This window comes from Molothrus ater, chromosome 1 (genome assembly GCF_012460135.2).
Source record: "Molothrus ater isolate BHLD 08-10-18 breed brown headed cowbird chromosome 1, BPBGC_Mater_1.1, whole genome shotgun sequence".
Classification (NCBI taxonomy): domain Eukaryota; kingdom Metazoa; phylum Chordata; class Aves; order Passeriformes; family Icteridae; genus Molothrus; species Molothrus ater.
Window position 1 is genome coordinate 14819850 of NC_050478.2, and position 22925 is coordinate 14842774.

Here is a 22925-nt window from a genome sequence, read left to right on the forward strand (position 1 = left end):
TCTTTCATAGTTTTATTACAAAACTATGGGAGAAACATCATTCCTTTCTTCTTGCTCAAGAAAACAACAGACTGAGGGGTGTCCATGCCAGCCATGCCTGTTCCCTATTCTCCAGTGGAAGATTAGCATTTTTGTATACTAAACTTAAGTATTTTCATTTCTTTTCAAAAAGTTCCAGCCTTTTTTCCCTAATTGTTTGTGTGTTACAAAGTCTGATATGTTTTAATGAAATCCTCTTTTAAAAATATTTTGGCAATATTTAGTGGGAAAAGAAATCATAATGTAGGCACTCTTTTAACAGTCTTAAAATGAGACAATCCCACATGAAGCAATGCTGCCCTGCCTTGCAGGATCATTACCCAGAGGAAAAGCACACCACACCTATTGTACAGTTTATATCTTCAGAAGACTCTGCCAGGACCTTCAGGGTGTTATTTTCTCTCACTGTCTATAGAACTGAGGAACATAAAAAATAAGAAGCTAGTTCTATGTTATGAAAATAGAAACTCAAAACAAAATATAACACAGAATAATGTATTTAAGGTAGAAGAAAAAAATCGGGTTTGTCCTGTGAAATGGAATTGTTCTAAAGTACTCACATTTCTCTTCTTTTTTCTTTATATTGGTATTATATTAATACATACTCTGACTAAGATACCAAACCTCACAGTGAACTCTAGATTTAGGGGCTCAGAATAAAATGAGCCCATCATTTGCAAAAAGAGCTGCACAGGATATCTTGCAAACATTAAAACCATTCTTGATTTTGACTAATTTCCCTTTCTAGCATGGCAATTTAAGTGAGTCTATGAAGCCAATGGACTCTAGATTAACAGGTTTACCAAACTATTACAAACAAATTGGTAATTACTAATGGTCATCCCTTCTGGATAAAGTCTGTGGACTTGTAAAAGAGCTAATGAAAACTGTCCACACAGTAGAAATGTGAAGGAAAAAGCTTGGAAGTCTGTCAGGGAGGAAACCACAAGATTTACACTTAAATAGATCCACTGGTTACAATGGAGATGTGGATGAGGACAACAGCTGGAATCAGAGCTGACAACCCCGCAGTTTCCATGGAGTTTCCACCACATCCTATTATTTATTCAGAAGCTATTTTCCAGGAAAACAGCCAGCCAGCTCGTGAAAGTGTTTTCAACAAAACAATTTTCAAAGAATGGTGGAACAATAGAATAAGGAGGCCACAGAGAACAGGTGGCCTGGCTTTTCTTTTGGGTTACCCAATTTGCATGTTTGAATAATAATTTCAAGTGGGTGGTAGTATATTAGAAAGTGGTATATATGCAGTATCTCAATTTTGCACAGCCAAATTACATTTTTACTCTACTGGCTCATTTTTTAGCCCAGTTAACATGGAAACATGAAAGGTTTTTCATTTAATCACTAGCAACTGGTGTATCTATGTGTGCCTCATAGTGTTTGGACCCAATTAGTGGATCTCTAGCAAATGCAGAAAGAGATGAGACGTGAATATTCAGAATCCAAAAGTACTGCAGCAGCTGAGCAGCTGGAAAAACACTCAAGGACATGCACAAAGTTTAGAGCAGCAGCAAGGCCGACAGCAGCAGCCTGGGATGAGGTTTGTGGGAAGGCTGACCTGGGGCACCAGCAGAAAAAGGGTTGTGAAACAAAAAGCTTTGGCAGTTACCATGGGACATTTCCTCACTGAGATATCTCAAGCCAGGGGCCTAATATGAAGCAAATGGCACAAGCCCAGGGCTGCTGAGCCATGCCAGCAGCACAGCACCATCCTTCATGCTCTCAGGAACAGGGTGCAGCCACCATAAGCACTGCAGTCTGCATGCTGCTGACCAAACACTCCACAGGAGAAAGGAAGAACAGTTTAGTTGCACAATGAATTTTGATATCAAATTGAAATGTTGCCATAGCTCATTTAAAAAGCAAGCAAACATAAAGATACAAGCACTTAGCAGAAGAGGCTTCACTAGTTTCTCATGAACTCAAGTGCTGACTAAGGTTCATGTTTTCCCTAGAAAAGTCATGAGCAGCAGTGGCATCTCAGGGTCATATAGCAGCATAGTTAGAGCAATTACCTATCCAAAATAAAGAGTGACAAATCTTACTTATTTCTAGAACAAACAGGTATACCAGTGGGGGTATGAAACATGGGAACATAAATGGCAATAAGAAACTTGTTACTCTTCTCTGAGAATATTGTAATAACACTGCTAAAAAAATCAAAAGCAGATCTATTTTTGTCCTGAATTTAGCCCATACAATTTAGCGTAAAAAGTTTTAAGAAACCAGTAAATAGCTACTTCATCTATTGAATTGATGAGTTATTTAAATGTTCTCAATCAGTATTAAAACCAGACAGTATAGAGAGATACCACTCTGATACAGTTTAAGAAAAGGTTTTTAGTGCAGAAGAGAAAAACCTTTATAAATCAGATACATACACACATATGTATTTGCATCTATGGGTATGCATATATATGTACAGATATAAATAGATCAAGATTCAGATTCCACTTACACAATAATTAATCCACCTCTTTTCCCTCACTTCAAGAAATGTAATCATATAAATTTTTGGTCTTTTATTTACCAGTACTGCAAAGAAAGGAAGATGCCAGTGGGTGACATCTAAAAATTAAGGAGCCAAAACCAGAATCCACATTCCTTGCTCAGCCAGGAAAGCACTCTGTATCATTGAGGGACCCTCTATCAGTATAAGTGATAGATATAAGTGTAAGGATATGAAACTCTAAATATATTCTACAAGAGAGTGCCATGTGAGTAAACTGTCAATGAACTCCTATATGAAATTAACTGCATATTGTGTAGTTGGTAGATGAGTTCTCCTCTGTCATACAGCAAGACATTTAATACAACCACCCTGGGTTTTTCTTTTAGACATAAATTATGTCATAACTGAGTATTTCCTTTACTAGGTGATTCAATGACTTCTGTGAGAAGAAAAAATAATAAAAATTACCTAGCAAAAAAATATATCTTTTAAATTTTAAATTTAATTTTCTATATTCCAGGAAAAAAGCTTATTTCCAGAAATACCACGGTGCTCTGAAGACAGTAAGTCCAGTAAGATAAAGAAAGTAGGGTGATACAAGTAGTTCAGTTTATGGATTTATCAGTGTCATTTGGTTTTACTTCAACAACTGAGTAAGAGCAAAGGACAAACCTTCTCCTGCAGGTGAAGTGTCACAAACAAGTCTGCACCTTTTCCCACAAGTGACTCAGGTTCCTGTTTGCACTTAGAAGTCAAGGCTGAGAGTATGACTAAAGCAAAAATGTCCAGACAACAAGAATGACAACCTTCATTTTCACTTCAGTCCCTTCCTTTCCCAACCGAAAATAAAAATGCCTCCAAACAAAAATTACACCACTTGTATTCAGTTTATCTCCAGTAAAAGGATGAGGTGCAGCAGATAAAATTGCTACATAAATACCTAAGGCTTGCCTGGTATAAAATTAAATTTTAAATAAGGAGGAACAAGCAAGTCACTTGAAAGCCTTAAGCCTGTTGTATAAATAACTTGCAATGCTATCCAGAATCAGCTGAGCTGAAAGCATCATCTGCCCCAACCATGAGTCAGCTTGAGTGAGTTCTCTGTACTTTTATGGTACTTTCAAAGGCAGAAAATACATCTCCCAGCAGCATGAAAGAACTCTCTGAAATGTGAAACAAGTGTTTGGTGGGAAGGTGTTCTCTACTATAAGATGGTAGTGAAATTAGTGGAATAAATGAAATGCCAGTATACTTAATATTTGTCTCCTTATTTTTAGCCCAAACAGAGGACTGAAATCTAAGCATGAAATGAAAGGCAAATCATGCGCCCTTAAGGCCAAGCAATTTTAAACTCTTTGTGAACTGCTCCTTCTCCACAGCAATTCTCCAACTATGCAAAGCAGCACTATGGCAATATGGATTCAGTAAACAGGGAATGCTTCCAGCTGTTTGCATCCCTCCCACTCCCAGTATGCATAACATCCTGGCTGGTAGAAGTTTTATTTGTATTTAAACATGATAAGGCTGATTTACATTAGAGGAATGTTTCTGATCAATCATTTGTGCTGAATAGCCAGTGACTAAGTGGAAATGTTTCACAGAGAACTGAGTAAGAAGTTTATAAAACTTCAGGACGTGGTTACAGTTGCTAATCTACTTAGCAGAGAGCTCACAACTTCCTGTGGCCGCCTGCACAGGGCACACACACATTTCTGCCAGTGCTCAGATCCATTTTCCACAACCGTGGAACATAAAAGGAGGGAGGGAGGGAGGGCTCTCCACACCCCACTTTGCCCATGGAAAGTTAAGTGAAGTGCAAAAGTTAAGTGAAAGTTAAGTGAAGGTTGTTACAGTCAAGGGAGAGAGATGTAAGACTTTTCAGGCACTAATCTTCAGGCAGCATGAATCAGTGTCCACTGGCTGGTGGCAGCCTGGAATCTAAGGATCTGCCTCTGGCTGGGATGGATCCCAGGGAAGGTGTGGTGCTGGCTGCTTGCAGGGTGGATCACAGGCTGGGCTCCTTTGTCAAGCTGTCAATAGTGATGGAGGTGTGGAAACCAGCAGAGGTGAAGAGCTGCTCTTACTTTAGCTAGCTGAGAATCCACTGGCCTGAGTACAGCAGATGTGTTCTTCAGGACGCCTTGCAGAAGAGTTTTATAGTCCACAAATAGATATTTTCACCAGTAAAACATTTCTGCTTTGATGTTTGAAAAATAATAAAAGTAAATTAATTTAAAATAAGGTGTTAGACTTTTATGATGCTTTCATAAAGGAAAAAAACTAAAAGGAGGAGGTTTTGGACAAAAATGCCACAATTTTTATTTTTTTAAAAAAAGACATGCTGTCAAAAGAGAAACTATCAAAATGGATATATTTCAAAGCTAATTTAATATATACTATTTATCATGGCTTTTAAACTTAGTCTGTCAGATCTGCTTAGACAATGAAATTACACAGCACAGACCAATTTTAATTTAGGATTTACATGTTATCTGACAGCTATGTCACCTAAGATAATTATTCAAATTGAACACCATCTTATTTTCATTTTATAGCTTTTTACAAATCTCAGTTCTAGGAAATTTATAATATGACTTCAGCAACGTCCCCATAAACCTACAAAACTAGTAGTTACTGTCTTCAGTCATGTCCGAATTTCTGTTTATAACCCCATTTTACCTATTATACAGCTTTGCTATATTAATGCATCAGGATGAAGGCATCTAAGAAAATAACTTTCCTAAAGTTGTGTGTTTTCTTTTGGAAAGTAAAAACAGACTGCCATTTTCAATAGTGTAAAACAAAGATAACAAAAAATGAAGTTAAAATAATTCCTGCAACCTCCTATCCTCAGGGCAAAGGTCTTAAAGCCATTAGAGGCATCCCTGGCCTTTCTTATGACAGCTTTGTAAATCAGGTTATTTTATGAGACTGGACATGTATATTTGATAGAAACTAGAATTTTACATTTTCCAAAAACTTTGCTTACAGCATGCAGACTCCAATCTGGAAAGTAGGTTGGTGGAGTTTTCCTGGAACCTGCAGGTTCATTTTCAGAGGACATTGTGTGCCTCAACAGCTCTTGGAATTCATCTTTTCTGAATGGGAACTGGGGACAGATCGGTGCAGCAGGAATGTAAGCATGAGGGTGTATGTGCCACTGGCAAAAGGAACAGCCCAGAGCCTACACTGCAGACCAGAGATAAAGGACTGTTCAAAGCAGGTGAGGAAATCTGAAGGATCACAGATGAAAATGGGGAGAATAAAAAGGAAGGACAGGGTAAGATGGAGGATGGATCATACATGGTACAAGATTTTTTGTGATACAGACACCAGACAAGCAAAGAGAATTAAGATTTATGTTTACTAGTCTGAAGACAGTTTAATTTTAGCTAAACCTCAGCTACAGCAGAAAGCCAATGCCACATACTCAAGTATGTGGTTACAGAAAATACCACAGATCCCGGGTAAGCTGTGAAGCAAAAGGCTGAAAGCCAAATGCCTTCCTACCATCTGAGCAATGGGACATCCAGGATGGCCTACATGTGCATTAGAATCATACTAACTTTAAAATACATTTTTAACCTGTACTAGAGTGATCAATTCACCTCCTTGCAATGTTCAACCTTGTTCTTTTTGAGCTTTTCTCAAAATTGTTTGTGAATCTCTTTGTTGTATGTAAGTTCATCAACAATTATCTTTTCACTTTCATTCCTTGTTGGTTCATTACACCCAGCTAAAATCAGAACTTTGTGGTTTTAAATTCTGTGGCCAGAATATCCTATTGCCAAGGATACTAGCAAACTACAATTCTCCCTACCTGAAGACGAATTTCATTTAAGAGCCTGAACCTGCAAACTGAGAAACTCAATTCTTTGCTTGATGTGTCCTGCGAGTTACACAGCTGACTGCTGCAAAATAACTTCAACTGCTGCCAGAATCATAAAGAAGGCAAGAAAAGCTGGCTGAATAGACAACAGAAAATCAGAATTGCTTTGTATTAGACTCTGCTTAGATGACAAGGTAGTGGGACAAATCAATATTCAAGCAAAACTGCTATTAACGTCCAGACATAACCTCTTAAGAAAAAGAATATTGATGACACTTGTTCTAGAAAGATGACATCATATGGGGATCATTGAGAGTGCACAAGCAAGAGGTTCTGGCTGTAAATCTCTGGCATCTTCATCCAAACATCATTACTGACAAAGCATTTTAGATGTGAGCCTTACAAAAAAAAAAACCTTTTAAAAAAAGTCAATGAAATTATTTGAAGAAACACAATCATGAAAATAACTTCAGGTGTGCAATAATGGGGAGGATAAACCGGGGGTTTCAGAAAAATCTCAATATAGGACTCTACTACTTGACAGAAATAGTATTAGAAAAAATATTCTGTTCTGCCTTTTTTTGCCATTGTTTTCTACTAGAATAGCCAATCACCTCATACAATAGTCCTTCCATTTGCCCACATCTCTTTTCCCAGTGGTACCATTACTATTTATTTCCTTCAGACTATTTTTGCCTTTTTTTCTTGCCTACTAGTCTTGCTTGAAATATTCTGTTTTCCACATAGCTCCTCTTTCCCCTACATATCAATGAACATTCAATCTGTCCATACTCCCACTCTCATGACAGACTCTCAATACTAGCAGAATTTTTATACAGCCAATACCAAAATTCCTCCTTTCTTATTTCTATCCTTCTTCTCCTCCGCACAAGTCTAAATTTAAGTAATTTTATGCACTAATAACTACTGCATTGAGCTTAAAATGTTGCAGGATGTCCCTCTGAGCAAGACCTAAGCAGAATAATTCTTCAAGGAAAGCTCTTGCAATCATCCTTGCTCATTTCTTTGGGTGCAGTGGAATTCATTTTTCCCCTGAATGAGCATGAGCTGCTTGTCTAAACAGTGGGAATCCCCTGAGAAGGATGGAATAGAATATGTAGGCATGTGATCTCAGAGTCTCATAGAAAAAAAGCAGCACATGGTAAGAATTAACTAACTGCTGAATCTCAGAAACTTACTGTGCATTCAGAATTACCATCCTTTGGGGATATTTTTAATCTCCCAAAGGCATTTTTTCTTGGGTAATTAAACACTAAAATATCTTCAAGCCTGAAGTTTTTAAATCTAGTTCTCTAGAAAACATGATTCATTTCAAGCAACATAAGGAGCTGCAGAAGTTCTCTGTCCTGTGTTACCATGAGTATGAGTGCTTGAACATAAATCTCAAAGGCTTTAGTCTCTTCACTTAACTCCTGCTCACTTCTTTACTTTGGAACACAGGGGCAACCTGTAGTTCATGCCTAGCAATGAAAAAGGATTCCTGCCTTGCTTATTGAGGATCAAAATGTCTTATAGATTTTCTGCATAAAACAAACTCTCTTCACAATGACATAGGAGTCCCACAAAAGTGCTTTGAAAGATGTAAGTCCATATGACAAACAAGAAGGAATGTGTATGCTAATGGCAGCAGGGATTGTAACAGCAACAGCTCAGCCGACCCAAACATATGCACAGAGGGGAGAGCAGCTCTTCAGCTGAAGAAAGTGCAGAAAACGAGTCAGAGGAAGCATCAGAAAGCACAGTGCAACTGGAACAAAGCTGTCCCCCAGCCCCTCTACTCCAACAGCCTGCTCTGTGCCAGCAAGGGCACAGTGCCACCAGAAGGGCCATGTGCTCTGGTGACCTCTCCTTTCTTCTTGCCTGACAGCCACAAGTTGCTTTTTAAATGCTGGCGAGCTGAAGGAAGGGCTTGGTGGACTCTGACCTTGTCAGGCTCATGTTAAACACAGACTGTCGAGTGAAGAAAGCAGAGATCTAAGCATTCATCATAAACCAGGTGTGAATATATCAGCTTGATTGCTCCTAAGTGCTGAACATTGCTCCCATGAACAGCAGGCAGACAATCTTGCAGGGCAAACCTTTGCCCACAGGATGCAATCTAGCAATCTCCTGGTTGAACATTTGTGACTCACTTCACTGCTTGTTTGTGGAAGGAGAACCTGGCTCCAGTGTAAACACAGCATTCTATATCATGGGCACACTATACATGTCTGACAGGCTGCCTCCAGAGAAGTGCTGCTCACTCCTCATGAGCAGCCAAATAGAGCCTGTTATCAAAAGCAATGACCACAACCATTTAGCACCATCACTTCCTGTACTAAGTGACCCTTCTATTAATACTTTCTCTGTGAATCTTCTGTCCAAGCCCCAACATCTCCTCCATCCTCCACTCTGGAAGCCAGAGCCCAGAGCTGACCAGCTGCCAGTGAGGTCTCAGCGCTCGCTGTGCCCCTTGGTGACTGCACAGCTGCTGCTGGAATAAAACAGTGGCTGCAGCTGCTGCTGCTCTCTGCTCCAAGGTCAGGCCAGGAAAAGTGGGTGCTCCTGCAGCCAGCTCAGCCCAGGTGGCTGCAGTCTGATGTGTTCCCAGGAAACCTGCTTTCTTTTCCTGGCTTCATTGGCTGCAGTCTGATGTGTTCCCAGAAGACCTGCTTTCTTTTCCTGGCTTCATTCCCATCCTTGGGAAAATGACTTTGACTTCCTCTATTCTCCCCCACCCTTTACCTATCTTTTGTGACCAGACCATGATTTTTTACCTCGAGTTTATAATTTGGTTTTCTTTAGTTTGGAAAGAAAAAAATACCTTAAGTAGGGTAGGAGCATTTTGAAGAGGCAGGGAAGGAAAAGAAGAGGGGTGGAAAGAGAAAGTACTCTGCTGTCAGTAACAAAGTTTGTTGGGAAAGTGGAGCAGTACAGATAAATTATCACTGCCTGGGGCAGAGGTGAGAGAGATAACTGGTACAGTATGAAGTAAAGGTGGAAGTTTTAGTAGCTGGTGAGGTTGTGAAGTTGCCTAATGGGTGCCATGATGGGAGGCATTTGCATTTGGTATTAATGTGCAAACCATGCACATTAAAACACATCCTGTGTTTGTTATCACTGAGGCCTCAGTTGAAAAATATCTCCCTCTAAACACTTTGCAAGCTGCAGTAGTGGAGAAGATGCTGGAGAACAGGGTGACAGCTGTGTGGCTTTGGGAAGTCAGAGTTCAGCAGCTTGGCATGAACATGTGGCAAACAGGAAACTGCCGCCAAGAAAATACCCTCATAACAGCTTAGGAGACGCTGCAGCTTCTCCTGCCAACCAGTTCCTGCTTCTCTGGAGGCACCCAAGTGACCCCTGACTCCAGAGGCTCCCAGCCAGGCACTAGGAGGGATTGCAGTAGAGCTGCCTGGCACAGGGATACTCAGGCCCAGCCCTGGAGCAGCAGCTGGGCACCCCGGATTTACACAGCTGCCTTCTTTACAAAGGCACCACTGGACACAGCAAAACCTGCTTTGGGATTCGTGTTTGTGTAAAAGTTATAATAAAATCTGTATCTGCAAGATAAGTTAACAGTGAACAAAACACTTCCCAGGTTCCCTCTTAATCCATGAAAACCCAACTTTTCTTGAGCCTTCCTGTGCAAAACTGTTCACTCACTCTCCCAGATGTCATGTACACTGCAGTATAGAGACACTACATTAAACATTTTGACATCACCTACAATTGTGTCTACTGGCTCAGACACCTTCAGCACTTTTTTTTTCCCTGACATCTTTAGTACTTCACAAGTGTTGGAAAATAACTCATGATTTTCATACCCATCTGTGCTCTCCAAAGGAGTCCAGAAAGCAGCCAAATAATTCAGTGATTTTATTTTTCAGCCATTTGTGAGACTTTTTCCTTTTGATTTCCTACTGCTTAGCACAGCCAGCCACTGGCTACTTCACACATTAAGATCTGAGCAGAGCCTTGGGTAGCACCTGAACCAGTCTGTTGAGCAGTTTTATTTACTCCTCAGAGCCCCAGTGATCTCAGTGGCACATTTTTGCCACCACTTCTTTGCAGTACACTACTAAGTGGACAGCTGCTCACTATTTGCATATTCTGGCAAAATCACAGAATATTCTGAGTTAGAAGAAACCCACAAGGATCATAAAGTCCATCTTTTAAGTGAATGGCCCACACAAGGATCAAAATCCACAACCTTGTCATAATTAGCACCAGATGTGTTTTTTCCCCCTTAAATAAAGAAGCAGAGAAGAATACCATGGATAAAACTAATTTTTATCTTCCAATACTTAAATTTCACACATTTTTGGCAGATCACTACCCCTCTGGCATTTGCTTTTACTTTGCATGGCATTAATTTTTCAGCATTTTTAAAGCTTTGGCTTTCTGGTGGCTTTCTTCTTTCCTGGCAGTATTAATATTATATATTGATTTACCTGTTGAAACGTATAGTCCCTGCTGTCCTTATATTTGGATGTCAAAGTTATTTAGCTACCACTTCATTTGTCCAGTGCTTGCTTTTGATGGAGCTGCTTGGAGCAGTAGTCTGTCATTTCATTCTCATTTTCCAACACCACTAAAACAGTTTTGCAATTACAGCTGTACCAGCATTAAAAGCTTCTGCTAAAACAGCTGTTATGAGACTGCACCCTAAACCACTGCACGGCCCAAGTGGAACACGGGGTTGAATCACAGGCCACACTCGAGTAAACTAGAATCATTCCTTTCTTATTCCAAAATACAGCTAGAAAGCAAGCAGGGGGAAAGTGATTAAAATTATAAACAAGTTGCAGCACTGCTGGTTAAGTTAACCATACAAAAACAAGAACTGGCACAAGCTCCAGTAGCCAGACATAAAGGCACAGTACTTAGAGCTCTGCGAGTTGATACCTCGCGTTTCCCACAAATTACCTTCAAAAAGGCGTCGAATGGCACGCTTTTTCTTTTTTTTTTTAATCGGTAATTTCCCAAGTACCTATTTTAAGGGGCACTCTAAAATACCAAGAGCATGCTCCGAACACCAGCAGGCTCCGGCCGAGGGATTTGGGGAAAGCAACTTTTTAGCTCGGAGCGTGTGTGAGCACCAGACAAGCCCACTCATCACTTGGTGACTTCCACTGCTCTTGGCAACAGCTGCCAGCAAGAGGGACAGGGAATCCCCCTCTGTCCAGATTCCCCGCTGTCCCCGCGCGTGGAACCAGAAGAGCAGCTCTGGACAAGGGCTGGGGCCGAGCAGCCTTTCGACACCGCCAGGGGCGAGAGGGCCGCGGGGCAGCCCCAGCCCCGTCCGCACCCACTGGCCCAGCCCGGGGGCGGCCGGCCCGCCGGCAAATCCCGCCAAATAAGGCGCTGGCGGGCGGCACGGAGGGGAAGCGGGCACCGAGCCCCGCCTCAGGCACGGCTCCCTCGTCCCTGCCCGCCGCGCCGCGCTGCAGACGCCTCCCCGGCCCGCTTGACGAGAGCGGGGAGGAATGTGTTTCCGGGGCGGGTAAAGCGGAGCGCGGACCTCCCCTCCCCCGCGGGCCGGGCTCCCGCAGCAGCTCGGAGCAGGCGGCGGCGGGCAGCCAGCGAGAAGCGAGCCTGGGCGTCCCGCCGCGCCCAGCCCAGCCCTGCCCTGCCCAGCCCAGGACGCCGCCGCAGCAGCGAGCCGGGCGGGCCGGAGCGCGCCCGCTGCCCGGAGCCATGGCCGAGGTAACGGGAGGACGGGCGGGGGTCGCAGCTGGCCAGGAGCGGGATGAACGGTGCCCGTGGCCGCCCTGGGGCTCAGCGCCTCGGGCGGGCTCCGGCGGGCGGTGCGGGACTGCAAGCGCCGCTTCCCGCGCCGGGCGCCGCCGCCGCCCCGAGTGCGGGTCCCTCGGCGCCGGTCCCGGGCGGAGGAGGGGGCGCCGCCTCCCGCCGTGCCCGCCCGGCGCTGTGGGCGGGAAGGTGTCGGACCCAGCCTGCGGCTTCCTGTGGCGGCGGGCCGGCGGCCTCGGGCCTCCTGTGTCGCCGGGGCCGGCCGGGCCTTTGTCCGCTCGGGGCCGGCCCTGGCCCTACCAGCGGGTAGCGGCCAGCCTGGGCAGCGCCCCGAGCCCTCTTGTCCGAGAGGGACGGCACCCGTGCCGGTGCCGTGCCCTGTGCCCGCCGCCGCCTCTCGCTGGTTGTGCCCGAGACGGGGGCAGCACTCGGCTGGGAAAGTTTCGAGCGGCTTCCCGGGCGTGAGGGCGAGGGCGGGCGGCCGGAGGGGGAAGGTTCCTTCTACGGGAAGCGGGCGCTGGAGTTACAGGAATGGGAACGAAAAGAGTGAGGCAGTGCAGGAACTTGAGTACTCCGGGTTTGGATCTGCACAGATCTGCAGAAAGCGAGCGCTGAGAGCGGGGTCTGTGCAGTTTGAATGACGGGATGGTCGCAGTGCAGCGTTTGGCTGCTCAATCCGTCCAAACTGGCTCTGAGCCTCTATAGCTTGATATGAACTTCTGTCAGGGTGGAGTGGGAATGTGAGGCCTCTGTGCCATGTCCCACACGGGGATTTCTGAAAAATCTTAGAGCAGTAGCGCAGTGCTTTGTCTCCTCTTACTGCCTTCAGTTACTGGTGGTTGGAAGGGAACATGGAGCAATGGGAAATTCATTCTGACTCACTGTTCAGGCCCATGTCAGATGTCTTTATGTTATGGAATAAGTATCTGACTGCCTGCTAAACTCATTAGGTAGTCTTTGTGACTGTTTATGAAAAGCTGATCAGCGTTCATGTTTGCGTCTTCATTTGTCCTTGACAGAATACAGCAGTCCATTCATGCCAGCACATGTGCACATAGCTGTTGGGTGAAAAATGTTGATTTTTCTGGTAGATTTGCCATCGCTGCTACAGTCCTATTCATGCCAAGGTACACAAACTTTCAGGAGTAACGATTGTCTCCATTTACATTAGTGGAACCACTCACGGCTAATGCTACTTGTGTGCTAAAGTGTTGAAATTAAGCAGGACCCTACGTATGTGGAAAAAGATTTAAATAACTTGTACTCCTGGCACGCAGATCATTTAGTAGGTGATGGTAGCAGTGTGAGAAAAATTAGTTTTGAGAAATGAGGCAGCTTGGTAGCAGTGAGGGGATTTTGTTGTTCTTGGTTGTTTGTATGGGCCTTTTTAAAGTAGTATTATACTACTAGAAGGATGTAAATTAGACTAAATTAAGCAAGACTAAGAGAAAAGACATTCATTGTCCACATCCATCCCAGCGATGAAACAGACAAAACCGATGATTCATTCTCCTGTCACAAAAAATATTACTTGCCTCTGGGTAGTGATTAAGTAGCATTTTGCAAGCTTGCCTAAGGCTCTATTTATAAGGGTTGCAAAAACAGTAAGCCATTGGCAATAGATTGGCAAGACAAGGCAAGTTTAATATGTGAACACCTTCAACTTTTGTCCTTTTCAAAGATGTCTCAGCTGAAAGGTGAAAAGCTGACAGGCATGCATAATCTTACCATAATCAAAATTGGAGCTGCTAAGTGCTGTATCTGTTTGCCAGCCACATGATAAATGAACCATATTTATTTCAAAATGAAATGTCAGCAGTTAAAACTCTGTTGTTCTCTGTGGGTGCAGCCAGGGAGCTCATTCTGCTGTCTCTGTTCAGGCATCTGATCTGTGCCATGGCCCCAGTAAGGCCCACCCTTGTGAAGGACTTCTTTGGAGGGATGCTTGTCTCTCTGAGAATGTGCATGAATTTCTGATGCGAGTGCAGAATTTTAGTGTCTTGTCTTGAGTATTTTAAATGACTCAAGTGGTTAGCCTTACGCCACTTCCTTTGGGAAGCGATTCCCAAAGCTGAAAAAAAACTGTCTGAGAACTTTTCCTGCTGTTCTTTCTTCCTGATTCATGATTTCATTCCTCTCTCTATACCTCTCATTGGGTAGCTCTGCTGTAGTTCAGATTTGAAAAAAGCTTGTTTGCTTTTTTCAGGAAGTAGATAACTTGGGTGGCAGAAAGGTGAACTTGGGGAGAGCCGTGCACACATGGGGTGGGCACGTGCTGTGGTCTCCCTTGCCCTGAATACAATTCCCTTGCTGCTGCTGCTGGTATGAGTGCCTGTCAGTTGTTTGTAAATAGTTGTCATGCCTGCCTTTCCACCCAGTCTCGATTTAGTTGGGTGATGTGATGCACACTTCGCTTGTGGTTCTCCCAGCTTCTCATCAGTCTGCTGCAGGCTTCGTGCTTGGCTGTGGCTCTTGGTGCTGAAAAAGGTGCTGCAGCTGTGATTGCTCAACAGGCTGTGAAGTACTTTGTCTTTTGGGACCCTTTTAGTAAGCAAAGGCTCTAGTCCTGCATCAGGCTCCCTTTCCTTCTAGTGGACAGCCATGCAGAGTCCCTGTTGTTCCTCTCCTGCACATGGTCCAGGAGCCTGGGTTTTCTTCAGTGTGGGCCTGCTCATGGTGCCTCCTGCAGCCTTTGCTGGTGTCCCCTGTCACTGCTGCACTGGATGTGTGACTGTGCTACTTTCTCTGGTAGTTCTCTTCAACATGGGGTAGGGAATTGGTTTTGTGGAGGAAGCTTGCTGGCCACTGCTATACCTGACCTTCCTCTTCCTCCTCATTGCTTTCCAAGTGTGTCTTGTACCCCTTCCATGTAAGACAGACTGCTGTAATCAGTGAGGCATTGCTCAAGTGAAGTTAAATCAGTATTAATCACTAGCTTTAAGATTGCTCGTGCCACCTCATGAGGCACTTGGAAAAGACATTGATTAGATAGATCCAGAAAAAACAGAACCCATACTTAACAATAGCAGAGCCTATTCTGCCTCCTTTGGTTTTCTAGAATGTCAAGTGACTTATTTTTTCCAACTTTTTTTTTAGGATGGCCAATCCCATTGGCATCCTTTTAATTCTTAGGGGCTGCCATCAGCCCTCTGAGAGGGAATCCTTGTTGGGAGTGCCTTTTTTTCTTTTTTCCTTTGCCTTTTAAGCTGCTTCTATTGGTAGAGCTCATAAAGCAATTACATTAATTTAATCAATCTTAAAAATGTAATTAAGGCAATATGTAGTTAGATTTATTTTGGAATTGTCATTAAAAAGTACTTGCCAGTATGTGTACTATTCCCCCATGACTAGATTTTTAAGTCAGCTGCTATATTCTGTGCCTGGTAGAAAATTTCCAGTTTCCCAGCAGCAGAAAACTCAGAGTTCAGTCTGTGTTTTCCTGCCTCTCATTTCCCATCTGTCCTTATATTGCTGATTCTTCAAATTGCTTCACTTGCCTTGCTTTGAAGTCACCTTCTAATAGCAGCATTCTCACTGCCACTTCTACTCCAGGTTTCTCAGGCTTCTGTTGTGGTGTAGGTGTGCAGGGACATTTTTTAGACAAACACATCTCAGACCTGTACATGACAATAAGTTTTTGTTGTAGGAGAGAGTTAGCTGTTTTTTTCTGAAGAGGATGTTTGTTTGCTTTTCAAAAGGGAGGGAGTATCACAGATTTGAGAACAAATGAATAGATGAACAAATTCAGTGGCTCTGTCTCCTGGACAGATACTGGCAATATCTGTGTGTGATTTAATGCTCCTTTTGTGGCAGAAAATTAAAATCTGTTGGATAGTTCTAATGCTGCTGACTATTGTCATTTATGGTGACAAATATGTTCTCCTTTTTACTGTGTAGTTCCTCCTTGCTCTGCTCTGTGGTGTACTGCGTTGACAACTTTCTATAAAAGATGATGTTTCTTGTCATGTGGTAACCAGAGGGGACCACAATATTGACCAGAATCTGTCAGTTGTTGTGGTTATGGCGTTTCTGGGGTAGCCTACAAAGCCATTTTTGTGTTTACCCACAAATGGGAAGACATATTCTATTTCTTCTTCTTTTTTTTTTCCTAATTTGTCCTGCATAGGTGTGGTCCAATAACCTGAACTCCTAAAACTGTAAGTCAGAATAAATTTATGAGAAGACTTTTTCTCTGAACTTTTTTCTTTCCCAACATGTGGATTATTAGTGTAAGAACCAGTAAAAAGTATATATGGCTTCATTGTAAGGAATTGTTGTGTGCTTTAGCTGTGTGAGTTTCTAGCCCAATGTAAGACACATCTAAGCTTTCTAAGCAGCAGTTTGTTGGAATGTTATGCAGGAAGTGAAGATTCTAACTTCTGTGAATGAAAAATGAGACACTAGGCACCTTGTTGTACATCACTAAATAATATGATTGCCTTTTTCACTACTAAAGAAGCTCTCTTTAGCAGAATGTTACTATTAAACATCCTGTATTTTTGTGATAACCACCTTCTATTATTTTTCTATTCTTAATCAGAGTGGTTAGTGGACTTCCTAGGCTATTGTATTTTCTCATTAATGGATTGGATATGTTCAGAAAGATGGTAATAAAATTTGCACTTAACCAAGCACATGGTAGGGGAATTAGCCTGATGAGACTATAATATTAATGTTTTCTTTTGCAAAAGGTCATAGAATTCCTACTTGGAATCATCTTTGGGTATCACTGAGCAAAGGCTCTTAAATATTTTAGTGATTTTTTTTTGTGCTATATCTTTTTCACTTCTCTTTACAGTCAGATGCAAAATGGCTTATGAAACATGCTTTCTGTCTTGAAAGCAGTTTCATGTGTTTCATTTTTTTTCTTTTTCAACAGCAGCAATGAAATGCCATTATTATTCTTGTGGTTTTATTAGAGGGGAAGTTTTGAGTAACAGAACTGAGTCTGGAATCTTAACTTTGTTGTTGCTCATAAGAGCTGAGAAGATACTGGTATTTCCTTACCATTCTATTAATTCCTTTCTGTCACAGAAAAATATTTTGCAAATCTTTGTTAAATTAATGCAGTTCTCCCATTTTGTCAGCAAATCATTAGACTATAAAAGTCACTTTCTCAAAAATTCTAATCTGTAAGACCATGTTTAAGTGCAGATTCTTCTTTATAATGCTCATAAACTGCAACATATACAATACCTAATGCCAGAATTCCCTCCCTCAAATAACTGGCATGATATTTGTAGTTCTCCTATTTCTGCTCTGGGTTTTGTATGAGATCACATACTTAACTTAGTCCTAGCTTTAACTCACTTAGTTTTAACTTTTGCTCTTGGTACATTCTAGTGTAAAAGCAGGAAGGGCTGTTGTTTGTATGAATTCTTGTTGTTTTAAGCTACAAATTTCTCTGTAGTATTTATACTAAAAGAAGTACCTGCATTTAATTTTCTATTATAGCTATTAACAATATATTTTAAACTTTGTAGATGTACAAGTAAAGGCATTTTCGATGTGGAAGCTGAATGGAAAAAGAGAAATATTTCTTCTTTTCTTGTCCTTTGTGGTAGAATGAAAAACAGTAATTATATATTGGGCTGAACTGAAACACTGAACTTACCCTCATTCAAAGATGACTGATTTATGGTTATTTAAAAGAGAAGAAAAATAATTGTGTCAGATTAATTTAGGAGGAGTCAATATTTCACTTAGGAAATGGTGATGAGTCAAGGTGGTATCTTGGATATCAGTGCATACTTGGTCTCTGGAAAACAAATCTGAGACTGGGATGGGTAGTTTGGCATAATCTTGTCCTTGAAGTAAATATTGAAATAATGATGTGTCCATTTGGAAAGGGGGATAAGCTGATATTCTGGTGTTTCTTAATTTTCTTTGGTGGAATTGTAGTTTAATGTGTCTTAACGTGTGATTACCTTGGGCAGTGGCACCAAGAGCCGCATCTTCCCCTTGTGCAGGAAGCTGCATCTGATCTGTCCTCATCAGCTCTGGGTCCTTGTAGGCTGGCAAGACCTGCTGGGAGTGATCTTCCACAAAGCAGAGGATGCTCTTCCAGTGAGCAGTGGGGTAACCAGAGCGTCCAGGGGCATCCTGAGGGCCATAGGAGGTCATTTGAAGGACCTGGCATTCCAGTAGCTTGGCCAGCATCCTCTACAAATTCAGCTGCTTAAGTATTAAATTGGCAACATCCAGCTCCACCTAGATCCTCAGCTGTCTGGTGTTCCAAATCTTGGGTAAAGAGGTTTTGGATAAAGATGAGTACAACTAAAAGGAAGGCCTGTTTCTGAAGTGGAGATAAATATGAAAGAACGTCATCTTTTTGATGTTAAATCAAAGCACTCCCCCAGGTGTCAAAAGATGACACATTTTAGTAGTTGGTTATAAATAAATTTGGAATAAATTTTGTATCAGGATAACTTCTGATACTGCTGACACATCTTTGAGAATGGAGTGGCTGAAGGCTTTCTGCTTGTCCAGTCAGCAAGTGAAATGCTCCCTCTTCTGTTAATGAAAAGGAGAAATGAGGAAATCTTTGCTGTCGCCATCCACAAGGTTGGCTAGGGTAAGCATGGTTGATGTGCTGCCAGTGAATTCTGGCTGGGCTTTTTTCTTATTACACTGATGTTTTATTTTCTTGTGTATTAGGAAATTAGTTTTAGTGGGCTTAGGATAAAGTCAATAATTACTTTCTCAGAGCTTCCTTCTGTGCTTTTGCAAGGTTGTGTTTAGTGTGTGTTATTGTGCTGCCTTTGTGATGCCAGGTGGAGATTGTCCCACAGCTGAAAGGCATGCTATAGCCCATCTGCATAAGATACAAGGCTTGACAGTTTTTTAATTGTCAATTTGCTGATTTTGTGGCAGAATAGATTAAAAATCTGTCTTTCAGTGACATATGAATATAACTTATGTGCATTTCCGAAACACCTGAAAGTGTAACATTTTAGAAGGTAGCACTTGTTCTGTGTAGTTCAAAAATGGGGATGATTTTTTGTGTTGTTTTTGTCACTTCTGTGCAAATACAAATCAGTGTGAGAAATTAATGTACAAGAATTTCAGTGTAATTTTTCCTGGGTGTGTACTTCAGCATAAAAAAGGAAACAGCAAATTTCCTTTTTTGGAAGAACATGCTGTACATACCAACTATAGGTTGTTAAAAACCACTTAATAAAATCAATAAACAGCAACAAACATTTTTTTCTGTGTTTGTGTTATCTTCCTCCACTACACATGTTGTTTACATAACTTTTCTAAAACTAGACTAAAATGTTACACATCTATGTTACAGATATCTCCTTTCAGTGAAAAACTCAACTTCAGCTTTAAGGAGTAGCTATACTGTGTAAGATTACTGCCAGCATTTTTGCCATTGCCAGCTGTCTGGTTTGGATAGTAATAAAAGAGTTTGCACAAATACTGCCTCTTTTTGGTGCATAATTCACAATGAAGTTTCATTTTCTAAATGAAGAGTATCTGTATTAATTTGGTTAACATGTGTTGTAGCTGGAAGCAATTTTAATGCTGTGTCACTGCAGAGTTTAAAAAAAAAAACTCACTCATTAGTGATAACTCAAAACTCTGCAGCAGACAACTGCTTTTCAAATATCTTTGAATTTCATATTTTGTAAAATGTTCCATTGGCTTTTGAACCATGAATTCAACCAAAATTGTGTTTAATTTTCATAGGAATGTGGTTCTGCAGCAATTTATACCAGCGCTAGGTCTCAACTGTCCCTCCTGCCTCTAGCTGTGCAGTTTAGCCATCCTCCTTGCATCAGCGGTGGAAGGTATAGGGCTGTACATTGAGTTATTGAAATAACTGTTCTGGCTGAAAAACAGCTTGGCCAAAAATTCATTTTCAGCTAGGTCAGTTGTTGCAGCTGGGAGATCACATGCATTGCAAGGGACGTGCTTTAGAGCCAGGGGAGGAAGGGGAAAGCGTGCAACTCATAGAGAGAGTGGCAGAGAGATCTCTGCCACTGTGGCAGTCCAGAGATAAGTTGGCATAAACTGCTCTGGAAACTCACAGCATCTGCTCGTGCCTGCTTCAGTGCTCTTCTGACTTGAGTAAACCATGTTAACTTGCTAGATCAGGTGAGAAATCACTCAGCAAGGTGTTATTGCTCAGCTTGTTCCACTGGCTCAGCTAAGGGGCAAAAGTATCATCCATAGTTGGCACCAGAGAGATGAAGGGTGCACAGTGTGGAATTTTAGGGTCTGGAGAAGTTCAGCTGTCTCCTGAGTTCTCTAGTAGCAAACTGGTTGATGTACTTGGCTACCATGAGAAATCTCACCTTTTACTATCTTTTGCAGTGCTCTTAGAAGCAGCTTGTGGACTCCAGGCTTAAAATCTGCTCTGGAAAGCAGCAAAAGTGTATGAATAGGCAGATTGTTCTGGCCAGAACTGCTTTTTATGGAGTACTTTGTGATGAGTCTGGGTGGTTTTGATTTTTCTATTAAAAAGTCTTTTAAGGTTGAAGTTATTTTTTTTTCCTGAGATTGATGAGCTTTTTGCAAGTGCTCAAATTTGCATCAAAATCTGGATAAAGTCCACTGTTTGTTTCAGTTTGTGCTTCTGCCTAGCCTTTTATCACTGCCATTGAATTAATAATCATCATTAATTATGTTCACAAAAATATATAACTGTGGTGGTTTGACAGGAAATTTGTTTTCTGGGATGCTGTGGTCAGGCCAATGGGTGTTCAGATTTTAATATTGGCACCTAATGTGGCCATTGGGACATTGGATCCGCCTCTGAGCACATGGGGTTAAAGCAGGGCTCTCCCCTGGGAGCCTCTCTTGGGTTCTGGTCAGTGAAAGGTTCAGAGCTCCCCTGCCCGGCTGCGGGCTGGGCGGGGCAGGGGCAGCCGTGGGGCCGGGTGAGGTAGGCCCAGGGGCAGCCATGGGGCCGGGTGAGGTAGGCCCAGGGGCAGCCATGGGGCCGGGTGAGGTAGGCCCAGGGGCAGCCATGGGGCCGGGTGAGGTAGGCCCAGGGGCAGCCATGGGGCCGGGTGAGGTAGGCCCAGGGGCAGCCATGGGGCCGGGTGGGGTAGGCCCAGGGGCAGCCATGGGGCCGGGTGAGGTAGGCCCAGGGGCAGCCATGCGGCCGGGTGGGGTAGGCCGGGCCCTGGACAAGAGGGAGGGGAAGGCCCCTGCAGGATGGAAGGGTGGAGGAGCACTGACAGCCATCGGGCAGCCACCCTGCCCCAGGAGAGGCAGAGAGAGAGCCTGTGCCTGTGCTTGTGCCACCTTGAAATTTAATAGTGCCCGGCCGAGAAGGAGAAGGGAGGGTGGCAAGAAGGTGCCCAGCTGGGCAGCCGTGGGAGTTCTGGACAGACAGAGCCTCAGATTTTTAACCCTTTTCTTGGATGATGGAAACCTTACAAATGCTAATCCTCCTGGAGCTGAATGAGAAGAGAGATAGAGATGAGATAAGAGGAAATGGGCCACAGAGAGAAATAGAGAAGAACTCGTGTGGAAGAGATGATGGAGTAGCTTATGCTGGACTCTTTGTGTAGCCATGGACAGAGCCATGTTTCCTTGTGATACAGGGACTGCATTCCAGGGGGAGGCAATGCCTCAGGACCAAGAGGGTTCGGTGTGGGTAACCCTCGGCCCCAGGGGGTGAAAAATATGGGGGGGACAGATGTCCCAAAGTTGAGACTGTGCCTTTTTGGAGTGGGACGAGGCATCCTTAAAAGTCGACCCTAGAAGCAGCTCTGGTCTGTGTTTAGTGTTGAGAGCACTGGACATGAAGGAAGAGGTCACCATTGGCACAAGAAGGACTCTTTCTCCTCTTGATGAACTGAGGATTGAGTATTCTGAAGGGTGGTGCCAGACCAAGAGTTGATGATTTGGGGGATGTAGTGTATTGGGAATTTGGTGGGGAGGAGGAGGAGATGTATTTGTGAAGTTTTCATTTTCCTTGTGTGTTTCTTTTTTTTTTTCTTTCCCTTGTAGTTAATAAATTTTTTCTCCCTAAGTGGGAGCCTGCTTTGCTTATTCCCGGTCACATCTCACAGCAGAAACCAGGGAGAGAGTATTCTCATGGGGGCACTGGCATTGTGGCAGTGTCAAAACGTGACAATAACATACATATGAAAAATTAAATATATATAGGATTAAATTATATTCAAAATCAAATATATATAGGATTAAATTATATTCAAAATCTCATAGATACAGATTAGTAAGGCTGTATGTAGTTCTGTGGGATGACCAATTTTTTATTGTTTCTACATGATCATTTTTGTGGACACTGGCATTAAGAATGTTGAGGACAAGTTGTTCCAGTACAAGTCTCATTCTAATTGTGTTTGAATAGTGAATCTTTTTAAAAAGTTGATGTTAAATATTTGAATATTATCTGTAAACATTATTTTATGTGCTTGCTATTCAAATTCTGAACTGAAATATGAATAAACAACAAACCTAAAATCCTTCATTGTTTTGTTCTTTGCTTCTGTTAATTTTTTCAGCCAACTAATTTATTCTGATAACCTGTAAAAATAAAATCAGAATAGTTCCCCAAACCAGCTGGCTGTGTTGCAGAGCATTTATAAACAATTTATCCAAGATCAGCTTAGGGTGGTTGGCCTGCGACAGCCTGAATTTAGGCTGATTCAGCAGCAGAGAGCCCAGTGTAATTTTGAAGGGCAGTCAGCCTGACAGCCACCTGCCCCTTCTTAGAAGCTGTTTCCTCAGCACTCCTCTGTCCGTGTGGAGGTCTGGTTTTCACTGAGGCTTACAGAAAGTGCCATTTGACACACAGGCGAAAGGGATGGCCCAAGGTCCAAGAGGAGCTGGCTTGGATAGAGGTGGGGG

General features: G+C 42.6%; 1 protein-coding gene across 2 annotated transcripts in view; it reads left to right on the forward strand.

Annotated features, from left to right (window-relative positions):
- Positions 1-11912: 11912 nt before the first annotated feature.
- ITGB1 (integrin subunit beta 1) overlaps positions 11913-22925 on the forward strand; it is a 46022-nt gene continuing 35009 nt past the window's right edge. For both annotated transcript variants that reach the window (XM_036406494.2, XM_036406493.2), the window contains exon 1: positions 11913-12047. In XM_036406494.2, coding sequence (XP_036262387.1) covers positions 12039-12047 — 9 coding nt within the window. In that variant the 5' untranslated portion in view covers positions 11913-12038. The remainder of the gene's footprint in view (positions 12048-22925) is intronic.